Genomic DNA, 24,075 nt, shown 5'->3' on the forward strand with positions numbered 1-24,075 from the left:
GATTTTAACATTCTATGTGTAAACTGTTTAGAAACCTTATTATATGAACCAGTATATAATTGACAGTTAATTGTAGCATGAAATAATTTTTTATTTAAGTCAGGATTTTCGATATTAAGAGGTAATTATTTTACTTGGCTTTGCAAGTAAGCTCACAGAACATTTTTAAAGGAACATTTATCTATCCATACCATCACTACTTATTTATAGCCTAAGCAAATAAGAAAAAACATCATTCCTAGTCATTTGAAGGAAATTCTTACTCACGAAAGGTAACCAGAACAAGGGATACTTACAAAGCTACAAAACTAAATGTATTTCCTTTGTCATTAAAAACTGCATATTCATGTATACCCAGTAAATAAAGACTAGCCCCCAATTTAAATAATCAAATAGTCAGAAAGCCCATCTATCTTACACAGAGTTAGAGGAATCCCAGGCATGAGGCTGTCCAGGGCCTATAAATTTGATGTACCAGTTAATCTGACAGATATACTAAATTGTAATTTGAAATATTTTTCTAGCTCTGGAAAGGAGATCATGGGAACTGACTGAGGGCCAAATTAATTATTGGTTTTTAAACAAGAAGTTTCTGTATAAAATTTGTTTGTTAACAAGTCTCTCATATCAACTGATATAAGGTTATTTTTGCAAATAAGATTTTCAAGAAAGAGATAAATATCACCAGTATCAATCATACAGTTCCACATTAACTGATTCTAGTTCAATAGCCCTCAATTTAAAAGAGCAGGACTGCAAGAATGTTTTCAAAGTATTTGTTTCATATGATGGATACACGTCATCTAATGTGTTTGCTGTTTGCCCTTCCAAGCAACGTAAGATTTCTTCTGGGTGATAGCATTAAATTACCTTGACCAAAAGAAAAGTCCCTTGCACTGGTCAATTCATTCAGAATTTACATTACTATGAAGGATGGAATTTTCTGACAGTTTTCCCTACACTAAATCTTACAAAAATGGTATATGACTAGGCAGTGCTTTTTTGTAAGAAAAATGGTGCCGGAACTCATGAAATTATTTACCTTCCGCATGTACTCAATCACTGGACACACACACACACGTCAGTTGTGTAACGAAACATAATGGTTGCCACCCACAGTAAGTACTCAGCACGTGACCACATGACCAATCACAAGCCGAGCAGCGCCACAACCCGAGTAGCGCCATCACAACCAGTGTGGACAAAGTACGCATGCATTGGATTCGACACACAAGCAGCCCGCATGCACCGTTTTAATGATTTTGCCGCCGACCTGCTACACTCGACAGGGTGATTCAAATCCACATGGATCAAACATCAAATTTTCAAAAGTTACTTTTAAAACTTGGAAAATCTGTCGAGAAAAGGTGCCGGAACTCCATTCCAGTGCGTCCTATGACAAAAAAAGCACTGTGATTAGGACAGAGCTGAAGAAAATACATACATTGATAGTGGTTGTAGGCCTTATTTTCTGTTGAAATTGACATAGGATTGTGCCTTCAATAACTATTTATATTGACAAAGATCACCTATATTTCCCTCTCATCCATAGCAAAAAGAGAATGTACTGATTTTTTTTTAAAAGATACATTCTCATTGCTTGATATATGCAACACTACTGGATCAATAATAGAAACAATAAATTTTGAACTGAAAAGTTTAAAGAGGACCTTCAATTGTTTCCAGAGGTACATCAAGTAACAGACACTGGGATGCATCAGTTCATCTTAAGAAACCCAGTGACCTCAATTTCTGTTTTAGAAGAACACTTTTTTTGGTGCAAATGGATAGTGGTTTAGACATGTGTTTCCAGAGGCATGGTATATGGAGACAGTGGGTTTTCAACTAAAAACATATGGGAATATCCCAAGGCTATAACATTCTTGGAGTTCTTCCAGATTCAAGTGGCAACAATGGTTTGCATATGAGGGGGTATTGTTTTATTCAGCTGAAGGTTAAAGCTCATCTCCAAAGTAAAATCCTTTTTAAAAGAGTGAAAGATACCATGCAGTACAATTTACTTTCCCCAGAGCATCTGTTAAAAATGAATGTGCAAGCAGTTGCACATTTACAAGGTTCAAATTCTTCAGCTACTAGAGTATGTCTCCATGGAATTTAGAAGCATTCATGTATGTTTCTCAGTGAACTACGCATTTTAAGTGACCTTGGTAGCCAAGCCAAAATTTGTGGTCATCACAAGTCTACTCCAACAGGCTTCAATAAAGCTGCTTGCCATGATGAAGATAACACTGCTGCATGCCATGACAAGCAGCCAGCAACATAGGAAGAAGGAAGTCTGGGTATCTCTCCAGAAGGCCAGACAGAACCTGTAGATTCTGCACTTCAACTCTCATGTAAGGTTGGAGACATTGCCCTTCCACCCTCCCAGAAGCCCAGCTTTGGAACTGGAGAAAGAGGAGGGAAGGAATCAGAAGCACAGCACAACTGCAAGAATGATCCTCACTCTCTCCCAGAGCAGGAGAAGGAGACTGGCTTCCTTTTCTTACATTCACCAGACAACAAATGGCAAACGGAATTGTGGACTTGCTGTCTATTCTGCACACGTTTGTTCCTACAGTAAAATGGAACATTGCAAACACAAATCTTAATTACAAAAACATGGGCTATGGTATTTGTACACAACAGATGATAGGAAAAAATGCCAAGAGCTGCATTTCCTGGTAACTTCGTAAGTGTGACTGGATACACAGGGTACAGCTGGAGATGTTTAATTGGAGAAAACACGCACAAGTTGGCCTGCTGTGGTCAATCCACTTTGAAAGTAGTCTGTTCAGTTGCCAAACCCACAAGAGTAAACTCATATCTTAAACTTTGTGCAAACATTTCCTGCAATCTAACATCTTGTAAGCTTGCAGCAAAGGACAAGTATCTTCAGCCACAACATTATTTATTTAATATTGACCCTCTCCTCCCCCACCCAATAAAAAACAGAAAAAGAGGAAGGAAAGAAATGCCCAGACATATAGTCACAAAATGTTATTTGAATTCAGAATGTCAGATAAAGTTTTAAGACACATTTCCATGTCTGTGATAGCGAACAGTTTGAAACACGTAGGTGCTCCCTGTGTGAAATATAATCCAGCTGTCTGAAAAAGAAAATGTTCATAAAGGAAAAACATTCCATCTTTGTTTATTAGACACTCCAACAGCAGCAGTAACTTCATAAAGCCATTGTATGTCTCTCTTTTTATTTTTGTAAATCCAGGAAATAACTCACTCAACAGCCTTCTGCTTTTCTAGAACCATGACATATCTTCCATCCCAAACTAGAAACATAGATTTATTTCTACTATATCCATGAATCTTTGTCTCTCATCTTTAAAAGATCACTATTAATGCACTCTGAAGCCACAACGAATACAAGTGGCATCATCCACAAGGAAAATGGAGGTGGCAGTGCTTCAATGACCTACTATGGGTTGAGGTGTTGGTCATGATCCACCAATGGAGGGGCAATATTTAACTGAAAAGCCATAATGTTAATATCCCTCAACTGTGGATATCATGGTAGATGCAAACAGTACCTTTTCTACACAGTGTCTGTAGGTGATCAGTAGATGGCAGTGGTTCCAAGCCAAATCCCAACAGGTAGGGATGTATGTGAACTTCATTTCTGTTTGCAATTATGTACACATGTCCTGCTGAGAAACATAATCAGTAGCATTTTTGGAAGCATATTTCCAAATCCCCAAAGTTGTGATCATGTATAAAAATGTGGATTTTTTTACATGTTTTCTTTGAAATCTTTTTTTTAAATACACACTTTCAAAATTTTAGTCAATGTGGGAAAATACACACCTCTGAATAATATAAAAATGTGCACTTTCTCTGTTCAAATTACACTTTTCCTAAAAATTGGCCAGAAATGAAAGTAGGAACAAGCTAAAGCTAATTTTAAAGTTATGGAAATTGCTGGATCTCCCATCCCTGTCAACAGGCAAGAGCACCTCAGTCACAACATATTTTAACTGTGACATCTTCAACTCTTTTATTACCCACACATGGGTAGAGAAGAAACTAAGTGGCAAGACTACTGCCAACAATATTGATGTTCAATTCCTGTCTGGCCCAAGACTTGTATTTGAAATATAGGATGCCACTGTGGAGTTTTTCAGACAGTAAGGACATATCTCCAAATTGGCTCTGAAAGTTTCTAAAATTATTTTACACTTGTGGAATTATGAAGATGAACAGTTGAAGCAGTTGAACAGAATTATGAACAAATGAAGCTGGGAAGGCCTCTGGAAAGAAACTGTTCTGCAAGCCTGACACTAGGTGGCAAAATCCTAACATACAACAGAAGTATAACAACACTTTCCATCTTTTGGTTTTGGTTAGCAAAAAATCAAAACTAGTGTTTTATGGGGTGCCTTCTGCAAGATATTTTGATACAAAAACACAAAGTTTATTTGTGTGCCTTGAGTGACTTTTTTTAACTAAAAAGATAGAGTAGAAATAAATATTGAAGTAGGCTTTGGTTTTGTATACTGTCAAGGAAAATATGGGTGACAAAAAATTCTCCACATTACTATGCTATGAAAAGAATCCTGAAACAATGCCTTGCCCAACCACTTTCTTATTTACAATATTTATACCCCATCCTTGTGTCATTTACAAAACATGTATGTCACATTCCAGATCTGGCTACATAAAGTATGCACATAGGCACACATTTCTATTGGTATATTTCACTCTTTTATGAAGTACACATCATGATTTGAGTCAATCTCTTTATTTCACACATTTATCCTGGCATTAAACAATAAAGATGCCACAGTGGTAGACAATTCATGCACTGAACAAAATCACCCCATTCCTATTTTATCATTGATGGCTTAGGACAGTGGTGGTGAACCTATGGCACACGTGCCACAGCAGGCATGCAGAGCCCTCTCTGTCGGCATGCGAGCCAAGTCGCCCCAGCATCGCCTCAGCAGCCGAGCATTGGATAATAGCACACATAGGGGCCATGTGCATGCTCAAAAAGGAGCAGCGACACCAGGTGATGACTTCACAAGCCGCGACTCATTAGCTGCGACTCGTCCGAGATTTCGCATGACCAGTCAGTGCACTGCCAAGGAGATAGATAGATAGATAGATAGATAGATAGATAGATAGATAGATAGATAGATATAAATAAGTGGGTTTTGGGTTGCAGTTTGGGCACACAGTCTCCAAAAGGTTGGCCATCACTGGCTTAGGAGATCGATTTAATGTGTGTAGATTTAGGGTATATGGAAAGGGAAAGGGAAGATGCCTAAAACCAGGAACTCTGAATTCTATTGTAACAATCAGTGGTATTCATATATAGCATTAAAGTACCCAAATATATCAAAGATGGCTCAGATGCTCATCCCTCCCCAAAACCAGTCACCACAAAATCTTGAGGCTAGAATTAAAAAACTTGAATACACAACCAAAAGGCCCAGGGTATGGGCAGCAGGCAACTATGACTAGAATCCCGGGACCAAGGCACAGGTGCAGGTTGGAGTCTTGCAGCAGGTTCAGAAGGCCAGAAGCAAGAGGCACATTTGTATAACAGTCCAGAATCAAAACCAGGATGATGATAGATTCAAGCAACACAGTTCAAGATTTCACAGTCCAAAGGTCAACATCCAGACAGACAGTAACATTCTGGAGCACACAAGGTCAAGGAGGATGAGTGCAGATATCTGGGACGGCAGGGTCAGACTGGAAACAAGGACTGATGCAGGAGCAGGCTGGAGCAAGGCAGTAGGAACCAGAAATCAGGCAAGGTGATGAAGGGAGCCAGAGCACGAGAGTGTCACCAGGACTGCTTGTTTTGCTGTGGCAAAGAGCACCAGTGCAGTGCATCCTTTTATGCTATTCTCCAGGCCATCCAGCCGGATTGCATAATTGCTCCTTACCTGTTCCCTGCAAATGTCCCTGTTCCTACAGGCACTTACTTATTTATTTAGGATATTTCTAGGCCATCCATCACTTTTGTCTCTGGATGGCTTACAGGGTCTCTCAGGCCCTGATCTTGACATACGTAACACAGTTCAAGATAAAGCCAGGATCAAAATGTCAAGTAGTTTTCACATATATTAGAAACAATCTTCCCTAATTTAACTGTTTGTAGCACAATATAATCTAGACAACAGTGGGAGATAAAGGATGTTGGCTTATACAGTTTATTGTCTTAACCGCAAGGATTGAACAGTGAATATTACAGCTCTTTTTATTTAAAAAATCAAAATCCTAGAAAGCTTATTTTCCAAGGGCTATCAAAAACCTGTTTACCTCCATGGTAGCAATAGCACTCATGCTTGTGCGATTGCTCATGATTGTGTGATCAAGCTGTACCCACACATTTTATTTACCTGACTTACGACAACAGCTTTAGCAGTCTGAGTTGCAATACATGTCATGTTATACATTGTGTTATATGAGCTCAGGTACAATTTGATATGTTCCAAGATGTATAAACTCTCCAATTCACAAGCCCACTTGGCTACTGACCAATTCCATCTTAAGTATCCTGTAAGACCATTATTTTTCATCAGGGAACTCAGTTTGGATTTTGTACAAATCAAGCTACTCTAGCAGAGTATGTCTATTTCTTGATAATTCATTATGCATGTAATGTATCTTTCAATCATTCTACCTTTGTAGTTTAAAACTACAAATAGTTGCTTTAATAGAAAAAAGGGCTGATGAAAGAGTAGTCAGTTACAAGGTGCTGACAGCTGAATCCACACTCAGGGATTCAAACTAGGGCCAATTTCATTTTCACAGATGTGGAGCCACTTATTCAAGGCATGCTTCCTAATGTGTGGCAAGCACTTTGTTCATGCCTACGTGGAGCAGAAATACATTGAAATATACATGAAAATTCATTTTGGCTATTTCACCTTTGCTTCAGTATATATAAAACAGAAATGTTGATAGCATAGAATGCATAGAATTCCCATTCTTTTAAAATAATTTGATTGGGAAAGACATGTCTTTGGCTTCAAAACCCATTATGTTTTTCTCTCATTTCTCCTGTTCTTTCTCCTTCAATTAGATTTATTTAATATGTTCATACACCAAAGAAAATATTCCAGTAACTATAAAACTCTAGATATTACAATTATTATAATACCAGAGGTTGTTCCCCCAATCCCAGCCCTGCAATACACACAATATTAATTTTTATGGCAGCAAATACTCAAAACATCTTTGCTGATGTTGAATTATAGCACATAAAATCCTCATTTGCAAAACATAAACAAAGAACTGCAGTTAATCATCTGAGAGAATTCTGAACCAGCTTCTCAGTCAAGTGCTACTTGAGAACCAGCTTCCCACCTATGGTGACACTGGACACAGGGTTCCATTGCACACCCCTTCCTAGTCCCACAGGCAGAACATTAAGTAAACTGAAGATATCTATTCATTTGAAAATGAATGGTTGTGAGCTGCCCTGAGGCTTCGGCAAATGGGGCGGCATAGAAGTCTCCTAAATAAATAAATAAATAAAAATGGTATTGCAACAATTAACTCAGAATCTACTTATGATTAGGGAAAATAGGGAAAAGGTAGAAAAAGACGCACACAAGCTAATCAAAGATTGCATTGCAAAGCAGACTTAGGCTTTAAATTAGAAGTTAATAGCACTGCAACATTATTACTAGTGAATTAGCAATACAAGAAATGAAAAATTAAGTTTTGAACCCAGAACCAGGGTATGCTAAATATTAATGAAGAAAAAGCAGTCATATGGCAATAATTTTGTATATTCAATTTTTTCATCAAACTTTTTGTTTCCGAATACAAGGTTTCATATGACTTACAAGACTTAGCACACATATAGCCTATCTAGATGACCTAACCCTATTCTAACAGTCAAGAAAATGCACAAAATCTTTGGGGAAAGTCTAGATGAATTTTATTTTTCCTTCCTGTATTATTTATGTAAAACATTTCTTGACTGCCAGTCAGGGAAGGAGACCCTCCCCAAGGTGGTATACAAGAACTAAAACATAAGACTATTGCAATATTAAACTGAAAAACCCAATAAAAGCAGTAAAGACACAATAAAGGCATCAATAAAAATGGCCACAACAATTGCATCAGGAGATATTGAGAATGAACTAGTATGTTTCTGGAGCCTTCTTAAAAATTCACAGCAAATGAGCATGGCAGACCCATGATGACAACTTATTCCAGAGATGTGGGGCAACAAAAAAGACCTTCTTTTGTGTGGCCACCCACTGGACAGCTCTCATAGTTGGGGAAATGGCTTCTCTTGTTGATAAGAAAGTAGAGGGAAGCTGACTGGAGTGAAGGTAGTCCTTCAAATAATTTGCTCACAAAACTATTGAAAGCCACTGAAAAGTCAAAAGAACCAGCAAGTTGCACTTTCTACATCCACTGCCTGGCATAAGTCATCAATCAGGGCAACCAAGGCTGCTGTTTCTCCTTAAATGGGTTTGAAACCTGATGGGAATAGATCTAAATAATAAGTATCATTCAACACTGCTTGGAGTTGTAAGGCCACCCACATGTTCCACCTTGCCCAGAAATGGTAAATTTGATATAGGGTGGTAGTTAACTGAAACAGTGGGTTCCAGATTTGGTTTCTTTTTGAGGGCCTAATTGCTACCTCTTTAAAACCTCACTGTTCCTCAAGCACACATTAACCATCTCAGAGCCATATTATGCAGATTTCACATGCCAGGATGGGCAAATGTCTAAAGAGCAGGTATAAGGTCTCAGTCCTCCAAGCATTTTTTACAACCTCAGATTGCACAAGCCAAAAGGTATCTATAGCATGACTACATGATGCATGACTACTACATAGCCCTGTCCTCCTTGGATCCTGTCAAACCAATGGTGTTCAAATCAGCATGAATAAAAGCGACTTTTTCTGCAAAACGTCTAGCAAATTTTTTACAGTGCCCATTTGAGGGGTTCTGTTCTAAAGCCTATACCTGAGAGATCTTTAAACACCCCAAAGAACACTGCAGAATGACACTGAGAGATGAAATATGAGCAGAGAAGATAGATTTATTCACCACTATTACTACTAGATCAGATCATATGAAAATAAAGGGAATATTACTTGTGTACACTTGTATTTATTACAAACCTTCTGCCATTTATGTTCTAACTATTGACACAATCATTTCATTAACCTCAGTTCCTCAAAATACTAAGTATAAGACTCAATAGTGTGACTAGGTCAAGGCCATTTTGGAGTAAATATATTGATAACCTGGGTCATTTCCTTATTCCAAGCAGTGACCAGGACAGGACTGATGGCTAGGCCTGTAGGAAAATTCTGAAGAGACCTTCTGAATTCATCAGCCTCTGAAGACAAACCATCAAACTCTTTTCCCTACAGGCGCGGTTAAATGTAGCCTAAAGAACATAGCAGCTCATGATTTTATTCATCACCACAACAGTCCAAATCTTCCTTTCTCTCTAGAAGAGAAGGTTTAAGCGTTATTCATAAAGCTTTTGCTAAGTGAATCTTTGCAGGTATTAACATGCAACTCATTATAGTAAATAAATCTCTAAGGGTCCGAACTTTAATATTACCGAGAAGTATAATTGCTGGGGTTGCTGTAGCTCATAGCTGGTAATTTCTCTGTGGGTGCTTATTATCGTCTTCTAATATTCCTCAAGCAGATTATACCACCACAATATACAGGCAAAAGTTCCTCCACTATAAGATCACCAGTACACTAGAAATACCGTAGACATCCTGACCAGTGAATACCACTTGAATATTATTTTATAACAGCTTTCTTTACACATCACATTTAATATATTCCTACAAGTTTTAGAACACATGATCCTATTAATCCTTAAAAAATATGTTAAATTCTCTTTCTCTGCTTTAATTACATCTGTTCCATTACCATATATCTCTATCACTATTTTACATTGTTTTGACAATTAACTTTCTTGTATGTTTAAGCTCAATAAATTTTCAAAAGAAGTCCTTGACTGTCTATCTCCCAACTGTTATCATCTATTCCCCAACTGCTTCTTGAACATAACTTCTACTTAGTATTGGTTAGGGATTAGCACTGACATGGCTAAGTAGAGCAGGGAAGAATAATACATTGTTTTTAGTCCAGCTAAATTGGAAATGAGAGGTTACATGAATTACATTTTGTTTCTTGGGGGCAAAAAAGTAGGAAGCAGCAGAATCTTTCTCCATCCCATTCCTCCCTGTCTGCTTCGTAAGATGTGTCTGTGCATACATGTGCATACATGGGCCTTCCCCAACTCAATATGTTGTAGCATAGCTATATATTTCTATGGCTTATGCGGGCAGAAGGTGATGGGGGGTGTAGTCCCACACATCTGGAAGATGCCAGGTTAGAAAATATTGGTGTAGGCTGTCCTTAGACAAGCTGGGAGTGCAAGATGAGTGAAAGAGAAGTAGTCTGCAGAAAGGAGAAGTTTCACCCCTAAGTAGGGAGTTTCTAGTCTTTGCCTTCAAGCTTGAGATGTAGTTTGCACCTGAGGCATCCACAGTTGGATTTATATTCAAAACCTGCAGCTATTTTCAGAAACCTCTTCTGAATCCTTTCTGCACTGACAGCTTCCAAATAAATTACTATTTTGCACAAATGTCCAAAATATTATCATCTGACATTCTGAAAATATTATAGTTTAACATTTGTCAACATTTCCTTTATAAATGTGAAGAGAGGATTGAAGCTATATGGGCAATGTGTACTGGAATATTCCATTGGACTTGTAATGGACAGGCTCAGTACTTGGTACACCCATAACTAACAGGAGCAGAATCACACAAAATAAAGAAAATTGCAAGTTTCCATTATGACATGTGGGTTTCCAGGAGAGGTGGCTGAAGCTCCATCAGTGAGGGTGTTTAAGGACAGGCTGGACATGCATATGGTAAGAATGTCATGAGCGGAGCCGGCTGAACCTGAGGGTCAGACTAGATGGCCCAGGAGACCCCTTCTGACTTGCTCTGTTTCTATGTGCTGAAAATTTCAGCTTTACTTTCTGGGTTGCAATATTTAGGTTAACGAAGTGGTGCTACTGGTGGTGGTGGAGGAGAAATGGGGGAAAATTAGCTATAGAGTACTAATAGATCTATCAATATCTTTAGCACTTTATTTCCTAACTAAACAAAGTAGTTCCAGATGAATCCTAAGGCCAAGACCTTAGGAGTTTTGAAAACACTACTAATGATAAAACAAGGCTTCATGGATATGCACCATCATTTTGTGTGAATGATGGGACACTCTGTGTGTGTGTGTTTTATGTGAATGGGGTGGCTGGGTATGAGTGTGATTCCATGTTACTAAAACTAGATGGATCAGAAACATTAGTACTACAACATGTAAGGGGGTGGATTTTGGATGTTCTCAGAACTTGCTGCCAAGATCCAAATACCACTTTTCTGTGTGGCTCTGAGAATGTCATCTTCATTATGGGTGACCATGTGGATTCTTGTCCTCAGCCCTATTCCCAAAGTGAGTTGCACACACAATCTTAACACATACCTCAGGCTCCACTTTCCAAAGTATGGGTTGCTAGCTGTTGGTGATTCAAAACACTGTCCCACTTCAGGTGGCTCCCTGCCCCAGATGCATTTATTTATTCTGAGAGTAATATACTGCTAGATATAATAAAACCCCTAAACAGATTATGCCTAAGGATATATAATCTTCTTTACTGGAAATCTTTGTCAGCTTATCTTCCTACAATATCAGTTGTCGTTTGTTTTTAAACTGATCTCTTTCCATGTGCTTTCAAAGCTTCTATTTTAAAAGGCATATTTTGCTCTGTACACTCTTTGGTTAAGTGGGAAATGCAAATCATATCATAAAAGTATATGCAGCATATTGAAATACTTTGACATGCTGAAGTTTGCTCAACCAAGAGTGGCAGAGTCAGTGAAAGCTTTCAAATGGAATATCTTTCAGGCTGAATGTTGCAGCCCATTCTCATGCTTCAAACAGTTGATCTTGCTTGAGTACTGCTCGAATGGGTACCAGATGGAAACTATGACTGAGTTCTGACAACATGCCATGGTTCATTCAGGGCTATTTAATTCACAATGAACTGTGCTGTCAATGGAAAGCAGGTTGCATTTGTCATGTGAAAATGGTGAGCTTGGATTATTTGAAGGTTTAATTTGATTACTGGCAAAGTGTTGCTATCAATATATTATGAGTTGACAAATCAGTGGGACTGAATATGAGCATCCAAGCAGGTGAATTAGATCTAAATGGTTTTCACTCCCTACAGAACAGAGGAACCACATTTAAATTGCAGGATTTGAAAGGCAAATGTAGGATATATGGGATAAGAATACACACAGTCACTGATTGATCTTCCTTGTTCAGTGTTCTGGAATCAAGCATTTGCATTTTGTCCATTTTCCTGACATCTAAGAAAAATATGTTCTCTATGGATACCAGATGTAAGATGTATTGTCACCATTACTACCACTATATTATTTCATTGTTTCAGCTACAACCGTTCGTGGACAAGGAAGCCCTGACCACAGTGATTCGTGCACTTGTATTCTCAAGACTGGACTATTGTAATTTACTTAATTGTGAGGTTGCCCTTGAGATAGGTCTGGAAGTGGCAGCTAGTACAGAATGCAACTGTAAATGACTTAGTGGCATTTCCTCCTCTGTACATATAATTCCTTTGCTGAAAATTCTACACTGGCTGCTAATCAGCTACTAAGCCATGGCCAAGGTGATACTTCTAGTCTGTAAGTCTCTAAACAATTCAGAACCAGATTAGCTTGAGAGATTACCTTCCTACATACAGGTTGCCCTAATTTCTGCCTTCTGAAGGGGAAGTCATGCTTATTGTACTGTGGCCTACTGCCATTCATTTGTTTAAGGTGTGCAAGAAGGACTTCTCTCTTGTGGCATCCATCATTTTTCCCATTGGGATCAGGTGGGCTCTCAGAGTGGAGTGTTTCTGACTGCAACTTAAGACACATTTATTTGCCTGGGTGTTTCCTGACCTTTAGCACTACCAGCTACCACTGCTTATTCTAATTACATATGTTCCATTGTTATAGTGATTGGTTTTATAATATTTTATCATTATTTAATCATTTAATGGACTAAGGACCTATGCAATCCAGAATCTCCTGGGTGACTTTGAGTCAGTCACTAACTCTTAGCCTAATCTACCTTGAAGAGTTGTTGCTGTGAGGGAAAATGGACAGCAAGAGAAATTGTAAGATGCCCTAATTTTATTAAAATAATTTTAAGCTATTGTTGAAATGATTCAATTTAATCAGATAATTGCCTTCAAAGTGTAATAGCTTTAGAAGTATGCAGCATTTATACATTTGTGTATAGCTTAAAAGAAATATTATCATTATTTCTTTGGGTTTAATGAAACACTCTGCTTTATAACACTATGCCAACTATAAATATTCATTTTTGGCAACCCCATAACTAAATCCAGATGTTTTGACTAGATATAGAATTGTTTTAGAATACATTAGATACAGCAGTCTGGGGTAAGGAGACCTCTTTTCTCCACTACCCAACACATCAGAAATACTTAGAAGAAAATATTTTTTAAAAATGGAATGCCAATCTATTTTTATGCTTCCTCTAAACACATGAGATTGTTTTACACACACACACACAGACAGACTTTTATTTAAGAAGATAATTCTAATGAAATTATATTGCTATCAATGAGTATTTTATGAAGAATTACATCACTGATGATGTCCATGTGAGCGCTAATTGCCAACCCTGTAAATCAATTTAAATCTATCAAGCTTAAGCTTTAAATATATGTTAACAGAAGGTCTGCAACTAAACAATTAGTGAGTTATTTCAGATTAATGACCTGGTTGAAACATAATACTAAAGCCCAGTTCACATAGGTTCTCCAGTGAGCAAATGCGTTGCTTCCAGCATACTCAGTGTTTTTTTTCCCAAAGCTACTTGAATTATTAGTCATGACATATGGACCTGTCTTTCTGGACAGGTGAGGGTTAAAGAACCCAGAGGCTGAACCCATGGATTACAGTTTGGTTGATCACTGGGTTGTTCAGCCTCTAAACAATTCAGCAATCCAGGCTGAGGCATCACACCCAGCAGCAGTTATTCATGAGTTGCTGAGAAAAGTAAAAAAAGCAGGTATGTCATAGGCAGTGCAACCAAACTCTTCCAGTCGTCCCTGACAACCCGTTAGTTTTTAAACTGGTGAGCTGCTGTAATGTATTAACAGCACCATTATCAATAAGACATAATTAGATAGCCACAGCCCCTTATTATCCTATAGCCCACTGAGAAACCCAGTTTAGGAATAATCTCATGCATTTTTGTAGCCCATGATTCTGTTCTTATGTTTTCCCATGTAAAATTATCTTCAGCAAAAAATAAACAGCTGTATGCTGAGCTAAAGCTCTGAATTAATACCATGCTAATTCTATTCAAACAATTGCCTTTGGAGTGAATCTAGAAGCCACCCAAACTGTAGACAAAAATGCTTGCTATTCTGACACTATGGACAGTATTTGAATGAGACTACACAGGGATCCCATACAGATGCTGGGACAGTGATCTGGTTTTACAGAACTCAAACAAGCATGCCACTTAATCAGTTAGTCAAACTGGCCACCAGTGCAATAACTTTCAAAATGACAAACCAGTATTCAGAATTTATCTAAATGTCACACCTGGAAATTTCCTTAATTTCCAGCTGCTTCTACAATTCATCATCCAACTTCCTTTGGTATTTCTTCCCAAACACCAGGATTTTAGTTTTCAAATAGTTAATCTGTAAAAGTTCCTTAGGTGCAATCGTATACATGTATAGACAGAAAAAAAAGTCACAACTCCCAGTGTTCCCCAGATAGAATGCTGCCAGGAGGGGGAATTCAAACTGGAAAACTAATCTTTTCCGCCTAACTAAGCACAGGACTGCATATTTGAACAGTCAGGGCATTTTTTCAGTCTGAGCATGCACAGGACATGCTCCCTTACTGCAGCATAAACTTAAGGCTCTCAAAAGTCTACTCAGTTGGGTGTGTGCATTGTTTGCATGCAACCAGCTTTTAATAACATCCATGCAAAGCCAAATAATGACAGGGTAAAAGAGCTGCATTGCAGACCTTAATGTTGTGCTGCCCTTTTATTTCCTTTTTGTCTCCAAGCACAGTACTGAATAGGGGAGACACCCTGGCAGTCCCAAGATTTTCCACAGGAACGAGGAATGTATCCATTCAATTGAACAACTCAATGCATTTAGCCATACATGGACACCATATAATACTTGGGGTATTATTTTTGCCCTGAAAACATTGCAGCCAGCACATAGCTATTTCCTTTGTTGAAAAAGAATTTTATAATGGACTGAGCTGATTTCCCTAATTAGCTTCATCAGGTGTGGGCTGTTATGACATCCAAACTTGGCTGGCTGGAGCAATTAACAAACCAGCCAGAACCCACAATTCAGCCCAGTTTGCATATAAGGAGAAGTTATGAGTGAATTTCCCTATGGGATTTCTTGTTGGGGTGGCAGCTGCCATTTTCAATATTTGGGGTGCAACAGGTATATATATAGCTTTTTGTGACACAAACTCTGGGCAATCCTAAAACCACCCATGGGTTCCAGGTGGCTTGTCAATTGCCCCAACAAGTCACCCTCACCAGGTGAGAAGTCCCTTCAATTCCTTTGTGTTATGTGAACAATTCTACTGTGTCGCTATCACAAACAACATTCCTCCTATTGGTACCCCAATCTTCAGAATAGCAGATTGATTAACAAGCAAGGATATAGACATTTACCATAACAACTTGGTTAACAACATTTACCAAGGAGTCAAATTGGCTAATTAGATGACTTAATAAAAATGACTAATTTGGAATTGTGTTGAGTACTTCTTGTACTTCATTTCCGTATAAATAACAGAGGAAAGTGATATGAAACTTGGTTGTGAGTCAATAAGCAAGAGGAAATCCCCCCACAACTGCAGACACTAGTAACTAGGATACCACAATGACTTTGGCTATTGAGCAGCATAAAAATTAAATAAATACTTTTGCATATGAAAGGAAGGTATGTGCAAAAGTGAGTAGCCAGTGCAAAATCATGGCCCAGAAAGCTTAGAGGATATAAAAACATTATAAATAAATGTGTCTTAATCCATACTATCAGGGAATAGACAAGCCAGTGTACTCATACACCAAGACTTACTTTGGTTGTGCTAAGCAGCCTGGTGCTATGATGTTGCAATTTGCATCTTTAGTCTGCAGGTTTGTTAGTTCCACCATATTGATCTTCACGTCATTTGTATGACCTTGAAGTTTGGGAAGCACTGAGAGAATCTTCTCTGCCAGGTTATCACCATGATGGGCAACTGCTCCTGGAAAAATAAATCCAGCCAAATGGCAAAATTTTAGGACTTTCTGAGAAGAAATAAAATACAGAGCAGAAAAAGTATCAGATAACAATATTAAATAAAAATAACAAGTCTTGTGGCACCGTAAGGACTCATGAAATTACTCCGGCATAGTACAGCTGCTTAATAACATCTACTCAATGTTAATGTGAAAATTACACAGAAAGTGAATTTTGGAAGCTAGTTTACAGAAAAATAGATTTAAAAAATCCCAGCTCCATAATAATATAAAAACCAAAAAAAAATTCTTATTGGAAAAAAAAAGTCTGCAATAAATGAGTACAATTCACACCCTTCATGTGAAATGGGAAAAAGTAAGCTAGATCATTACTCTTGGGTCTCTTAAATGGAAACTGTATTATGACACTAACTGGGATGCTGGCTAAATCATGTCAGCAGTTTGTTGACAAAGCAACTGCAATCACAAAGGCCTACCAACTTATCTGAACATGATTTAAGCAAATTATGCATCTTCATTCACAAGGAGCGCTTGAGCAAGTCCAGAACTATGGGCAGGCATCCACCCAACTGCAGCCAAATAGTAACTTTGGAGCTACAAATCAACAATTTCAGAGTTCCCTTAGTTCCCATGAAATGCCAATTCCTGAGTTAAACAATACAGAACATGGGATGGCTGTGCAGAAGTGGGCGTACTGCTAATTGCCTGTTCACCATTTCTGTTTTCTTTCTAGTTCATTTAAAAAAAAATCAATGCTGTTACCGTAAAGTATAAAGTTAGTATAACAGGTTGTTGAGAGAGAAACAACCTAGAGTTTTAACTTAACAACAAACCATTAATTAAAATTCTGAGTTGTTTATCCCTAAACATAATGTCTGTGTTGTTTCAAAAATCATAAGCAGGGGAAAGACAGCACACTCAAGCTCACAAATAACCCATAGTTTATTAAAATCCATTTAAGTTAATTGGCATCTTCCACAAAAATGTCAGATATTTGGCCTGGCTTCTGAAGAGACAGGGTTACATTTCATTTATTTTTCCAGAAAGTATAGGAACACCCAAGTGAGGCCCTTAGGTGAGGAGTGGGCTCTATATTTTCACATGAAAGGGACTGTGTAAGCCATGGGCATTGAAGTGCCTATGTACAAGAAGAATTTTAGTTTGGTGTGCTGGATAGATTGCTTGTGTGGTGGGGTGGTTATTTTTATGTCGGAATCCTTGGTGCTTATGCATGTGCCAAGGAGAGGCCATGCTGCTTGCCCTTTGGAGATCAGCATTTGTACTAAACTTGTGTGTTAACTCTTTTTCTAAAGAACAGTTTTAGAAGAGACGTCCTGATCTAACCAATGCAGACAGGATGGCAATCTGTACTGGTACTCCCATTGCCAGACTCCATCCACTTGGTATCTATGCAAAGTATTGTTCAGCACTGGTTTCTTATGCAAATAAACTGGGCAAGTGCCCCAATATATGGGTACAAAGTAAAGAGTTATACCACACAAATAATAAGACTCTTGTAAATTCCCATGGTTCTGATTGCCTCTCCTATCTGTGTATGCTTTTCCAAGCAATGAGATATAGAATCCGTTGAGGCACAGTAGCAAGTCTACCATATCGATGCTCAAGGGGATACAGCTGTGGGCAGTTTCCCATATATCTGAATTCTATGCATATCGATATGGGGCAAATTCCACAGGTGTAACAAGAACTACTCTCAAATGCAAGAACTACCTTTTTTTATCAACTAACCAATAATGCTGTTCAGTAAACATGCCTTACTGCACTTACTGTCAATCATGTTTGGTAGCATAATTCAAGAAATAGCACATCCCTTCAATGTGGAATGAAATAAAACAGTATTCAAGGTTATTTTAATATTCAAAATTGATGTGGCCATTGGAATTTGCTTCCCAGGAAAATACACAAGTCACAGAGAAACCATTAAAAGGATTCTGTCTTTAGTATTCACCAATTGCAGCCAAAGAACAGGGCTTCTGAAGCCAATCTAAAAGCTAAACAGACTCATATGAGTGGCAATAACCTTTAAGAAAACTGGTCCCCAGATACTCAGTGGTGCACAGCAATGAATATGCAGCCAATGTAATTGATACAGAATTGGATCAATATGCTCTCAAATACTCACAAGCAATTTAGTAGCATTCTGCAGCAGCTAAAGTTTCTGAACAGTCTTAAAGGCAGTCCCAGATAGTGTAAATTACAATAACCTAATCTGGATATAACCAAAACGTCAGTACCTATGATAATTCAACTTTTTTCAGGGAGGGCCAGAGGTTATGAACTTGCCTAAGCTATAAAAGGCACTCTTTGCCACCAATGCCACCAGCGCCTCCATAGATAGTGTTCAGGGAGACCCCAAGCTTACAGTACTGTATCACTAGGGAGATATAACCACGTCCAAACTTATCACAAGCCTGCATCAAAAGCATCAAAAATTTCAATTTGTCTGATTTCAGTCATTGCAAAACTCCATCAAGACTAATATTTCACTCTGTCCAACACACTTTTCTTTGCTACCATCAAGATTCCCTTCCCCTCCTTCTTTAAAAACAAATTTTAAAAATGAATACATTTTGCTCTGAAATATGTTTCTTTTGGAGCTGAAAAATGTGAGTTCTAGGAAGATGCTTAGTATGTTGGGCATCAGTCCCCACAGTACCTTGTACTTAGTCTTTTGGCAGCTACGTATTTATCCTTTGCACATACCTCCCATGGCAGCTATTCTATGGTAGTGCCTTTTTTTCCAAATAGTCTATTATGCTCACAATAGACAATCCTATTGACTAATTCTGCTACTGTAGTCAAAAGACTATTGACTAATTAGACAATAATTAGTCTAAATTATTTCAATCCCTGGATTGGTTTGTAGAAAAGAGAGGTCAAACTGTGAGTTATCTACATAGTGATGACATTTCAACACAAACCTCCAAATGACTTCTCCCTGTGATTTTACATAACTGTCAAAAGGCATGTGGTACAAGATAAAGGCCAATGAGTAACAATGGAAACAAAAGACCTTCAGCACCAGCTTCTGGGCCTATCCCTTCAGAAATAAACTGTGCCTTCAGGTCCCATCCCAGAGAAGTGACCCATGGTCAATGGTATAGAAAACTGCTGAGAGAAGACAGAGAACCAGGTCACTCTTCCCCCACTGATTCTTCAGCATGTTGTTCATCAGAGTGATCAAGGCAGTTTGTGTCTTGAAGGTAGGCCAAAACCAACATTGGATCTAAATAACCAGTGTCCTCTACAATGGCCTACAACTGACAAATTACTGCACACTCTAAGATCTTGTCTCATGAATAGTTAATTTAGTACTTGGAAAAGTTATCCAGAGCTATAAGTTCAAACTTGTTCATCAGCCAGGAAGGTCAAAGATGCAAAGAACAGGTAGTAGCTTTCAACCTTCCAAGTAATTTGCAAACATTCTCCTACTGCACAATCAGAAAAGTGTCCAGTTTGCATTAGATTTTGCAGATGAATTTGTTCATATCCACCCCAATTTGGATCCCATGATTTCTGCAAAGTTAGAGATAGATGCTCAAAAACTTCCACAAGCTGATCTACTGGACCTGTTTAAAGCAAGCTCTGTATCACTCAAAAAAGCTGAACGTGTTTTATGCAAATGCAATAGCAATGGAAGACATTTAAGAGCAATCATTATGGTATCAATAGCCCAACTTATTTCCCTGTTCCAGGTCTTATAATACAGAAGTGACTAAAGTTTCTTTGAGGAAGATGATAGAATATAAGGTATCTAGCCAATTCTCTTTCTTGCAATACTTCAACCAGACACTAGGGGTTAGCCCTCTGAATATTGTTCTCTAAACTCCTCCCAGCACCACTGTTTTAAGCATGGTTTTAAAAGTGGTTCTGTCTAGAGAGTCCTTAGGAGCTGTTTGTTGATGTCAGCAGATGCATATTAAAACTAGTATTTCTGTACCAGATCAAAATAATTTTAACATTAGTAAATTATTAACCCCCAAACATCAAGATCCTTACCTGCCAGATCTAATGTCCTGTCTACAAAGATGACAGAAGCTCTGTTTTGTGCTGTTTTCCTTCTGCTCTTGGCCTGGGAGTAATTTGCCAGATCCCCTGCAATGATCCTGCTAAGTGGCCCAACAGCAAAACATTCCTCCCGCACACTGAGGTACTCAAATAAGCTGTTGAAATTAGATACTAGTGACCTGATTCCAAGCTGCAACTCTAAAGACAGGGATGAGAAGTCAATATCAGTCAGGTTAGCAAGCTTTTTCTTCTCTGGTCTAGTCTTATTGATCTGCATCAAATCCTGAGCCATCAGGGGGAAAAGCAAGGAAAAAGCTGGTGTTACAAAGAGGTGAGGTGAAATAGGTGCCAGAAACAAAGTGGCGTGTTGCACCTCTGCAGTATAGTTCATATTACCCATCCACTGGCAGAGTTTCTCTTCAAACTGTTCAAAGACCACCTGGCTACTGCCTTCAACCTCAGTACTGCTTGTGGCATTGTGGGCCTGCAAGTGCACTGCATGACTGACTGCTGTGAAAACCACACAATACTGGAAGTGGCTGAGACTCACAATGTCACGAATGATGTCCACTGTCCTGCCTTTCAGCAAGCTGCTCACCACAAAGACTGCCTTGGGCTGTTTAGCCCCACCAGATTCAAAGCTGGAAAACTCTTTCACATTGAGAGCCCCAGCCTGTAGCATCCTCTCCACTCCTCCACAGCCCCAGTGAAGGCTCTCAGCACAAGCTGGGTCCATGAACACGACAGCTCGCTTCACCTTTGCAAACACTTGTTCCCAAGCTTGCTGGCAAAAGGACGAGACCCCAGTTGGGACTGCAGGAAAGGAGGAGGTTGCAGACATTGTGAGTGGAGAATAGATGACGATTCCTTGCACCTCTTGATGAGTGGCGTTCACGCTGCCTTCAAGGGAAAGGTCACAAGGGGAGTGAGTGAAGCAAGAAGTGGGAAGGAGAACGAAACCCTCTGCTTTGCGCCGCAGGGAAACCCTGGTACAATCCGGGGCCAGGGGAAGCAGGCTACACGTAAATGCGAGTCCACAAAAAGCAACTTCAACCGGTTAAAAACATGCAGGAAGAAACAGCTACGAGAGACGTTGACAACACCATCAGCCGCTACACTCCTACATGCCTATTCGCAGAGCCGACCCATTCATATGACGTTTTTTCTCTGCGCCCAGCGCTGATTGGCTACTCGATACGGCGGAAACAGGCTTCTGCAGTTCGCGACCACGTAGCGTTTGCAGCTAGTTTGCAAAACGGCATGTCTTGCTTGATGACGGAGGTACAGCCAGTAGGCGAAAATGAGCTTCAGCGATGTATAATGGGCGTTTCGTTATTGCCATAAGCAACGTGCTGCATTTCCACTTAATGCCTTAAGTTTCTATTTTATATTGGTGTTTTCCCATTATTGGCACTTCTGCTGTGTCCTCAATCTAATTTTTCTAAATTTATAATGCGCTCATAAAATGTTACCAGGCTCAACACTGTGAAAGACAAAATAGGATTGATTGGGGTAAGGTAATATTAATCACAACTGAATGCTGAATACATCTGGAAACACAATTACCCCTGTATCAGTGTTAGGGTGCAATCTTAGGCATATTTAGACAAAAGTCCTACAAAAGGTTTTTTTCTACCTAAATATGTATAAGATTGCACCCTTAATACATGTTAAACGAATTTATTTTTTATTCTTGAATATGATAAGAGTTGGATGTCTTGATTTTGGAGGAATTAAATGTGCAGGTTTACCTTTGAACCCCAAAAAGGTTATCTGATAAATCACAAGAGAGATGGGTTTTTTGTCTATTGTGGTGTTACTTGTTTCTCTTAAAAGAGCTGAAGCAAGTTGACTATCAGTGAACATATATGTGTGTAAACCTTTACAACATGGGATGGCAAATCTCCAATCACTAATGAGGAAGTACCTTTACATTCTCTCATATTTCTAAGTAGACATACATAGGATTGCACTGTGGTACTCTTGCACAATCCTGTGCTTCCTAGACATAGGCTTAGGGCTGTAGGATACTAGGGATGAAACAGTCCTCCAATCTTAGAAGTGGGAATCAAACAGGTGCAGAAAGAACCAGGTCAACTGCTATCCAAGGTGGGAAAATCTACCTTGTAGGAGGAGAGGAGACTAAAGAGGCCAGTATATGAGGTATCCTGAGTCTCTTGCAGCCTCCTTTCCTCCTCCTCTGAAATACCATTGTTAGATGTGGGGGAAAGTCTGTCTAGCAAAAAATCTAGTGATCAGAGGGCAGGGTGGCAAAGATCACTTCTTCCATTCATATTGTCCTGCTGGCTTCAGCATGGCAGGGCAGTGGATACACAAAAGCCTCCATACATGTCTTCTGCCTTGTGAGGGCACAAACCATAGGATTTAGCAAAATATTTATCAACTTAGAATTTGAAAGGACCAATTATATTTATTTACTTATTTGTTTTTTGGTGCCAGGCAAAGACCTTTTTATTCAAATGTTATTTTAATTGTTAATATTATTTATTCATTTTATTCTTTGGCCAGGGTGACTTAATTTATATTGTTAATTTATATTATTCTATTTTGAAGTTTATTTATGGTTGTGAGCCGCCCCGAGACTTTGGCGAATGGGGCGGCATAGAAGTCTCCTAAATAAATAAATAAATAAATTATATCTTGCCTTTCCATTAAATTATTGTTCAAGGCATCTAACAATAAAATGACAAAACAACCAAGTTGATAAACCAATGGAAATTATTTATCACATGGATTATTTTTAATACAATTCCAGTGAAAACACTTCCATCAAAGCACATCAACAAGAAGGAAATAACAGCAACCAGGTTAAAACCTACTTCAGCAGTATGTCAGCTTAGAAGCCAAAACCCTGTCTGACTAAGAATGTCTTTTGTTGTAGATGGAAAGAGAATAGATGGAGCTAATTTGGCCTTTCTTGGCAGAGAGCTCCAAAGCCTAGGAGCAGCAGGTATGAAGGCTTGCTTCCATTTTCCCACCAAATGTGCCAGTGATGATAGTGGGGCCTCTTTCAGTCTCATCATTAAGAACCATAAAAGCCTTCCAGGTTTATATATAATCTTATACAGTTCTGCCAGCTCTTCAGATTAATCTTCCACATCAGAAAATTGCATAATCCAGACTACAGTGCCACAAGAAAACAATTTGAAGTTCTTGCAGAACCATTACCTCAAATCATACTAGTAAATGAATCAAGCTCCAAAGAACCTATCAGTCAATCTATTCTAGAGGGAAATCTCTCACTACACCCAAATACGTTAATTGATGAAACACTGAATATGGGCAAACCCATCCATTAAGTCTTCTTAAACACACCCATGTCATACAATAGACTTTCTCTACATTTACGCTATAACAGCAAAATAAGGAAAAATCCAAGAGTATGAATGAGAAAAAGTTTATTTATTTATAACATTTTTATGTCACACCCATTGCAGAAGCCTTGGGGCGGCTTACAAAGAGAATAAATGAATAGAATAACATTAAAAATGTGGAGTATCTCGGCCATAATTTAAAACCACTAAATAAAACAACCGTTTGGGTCTGTAGGGATCCCTAACTAAGCATTTCTTCATACTATTAGTATTTGTGTAGAAAACATGCTACAAAATGTGCATCAGAGTAGATGCACATGGATTTTTTTTGCCAAATA

At 38.6% G+C, this 24,075-nt stretch overlaps 1 protein-coding gene across 1 annotated transcript in view; it reads right to left on the reverse strand.

Annotated features, from left to right (window-relative positions):
- Positions 1–21,521, reverse strand: part of SCFD2 (sec1 family domain containing 2) — a 179,999-nt gene extending 158,478 nt beyond the window's left edge. Inside the window, exons 1-2 of the mRNA XM_044417834.1 lie at positions 20,394–21,521; positions 16,210–16,378 (exon numbers count right to left, since the gene is read on the reverse strand). Of these exons, the coding sequence (XP_044273769.1) occupies positions 16,210–16,378; positions 20,394–21,243 (1,019 nt within the window). The 5' untranslated portion in view covers positions 21,244–21,521. The remainder of the gene's footprint in view (positions 1–16,209; positions 16,379–20,393) is intronic.
- Positions 21,522–24,075: the final 2,554 nt, after the last annotated feature.

Source organism: Varanus komodoensis, unplaced genomic scaffold, assembly GCF_004798865.1.
Source record: "Varanus komodoensis strain SLA01 unplaced genomic scaffold, ASM479886v1 scaffold9, whole genome shotgun sequence".
Classification (NCBI taxonomy): Eukaryota; Metazoa; Chordata; class Lepidosauria; order Squamata; family Varanidae; genus Varanus; species Varanus komodoensis.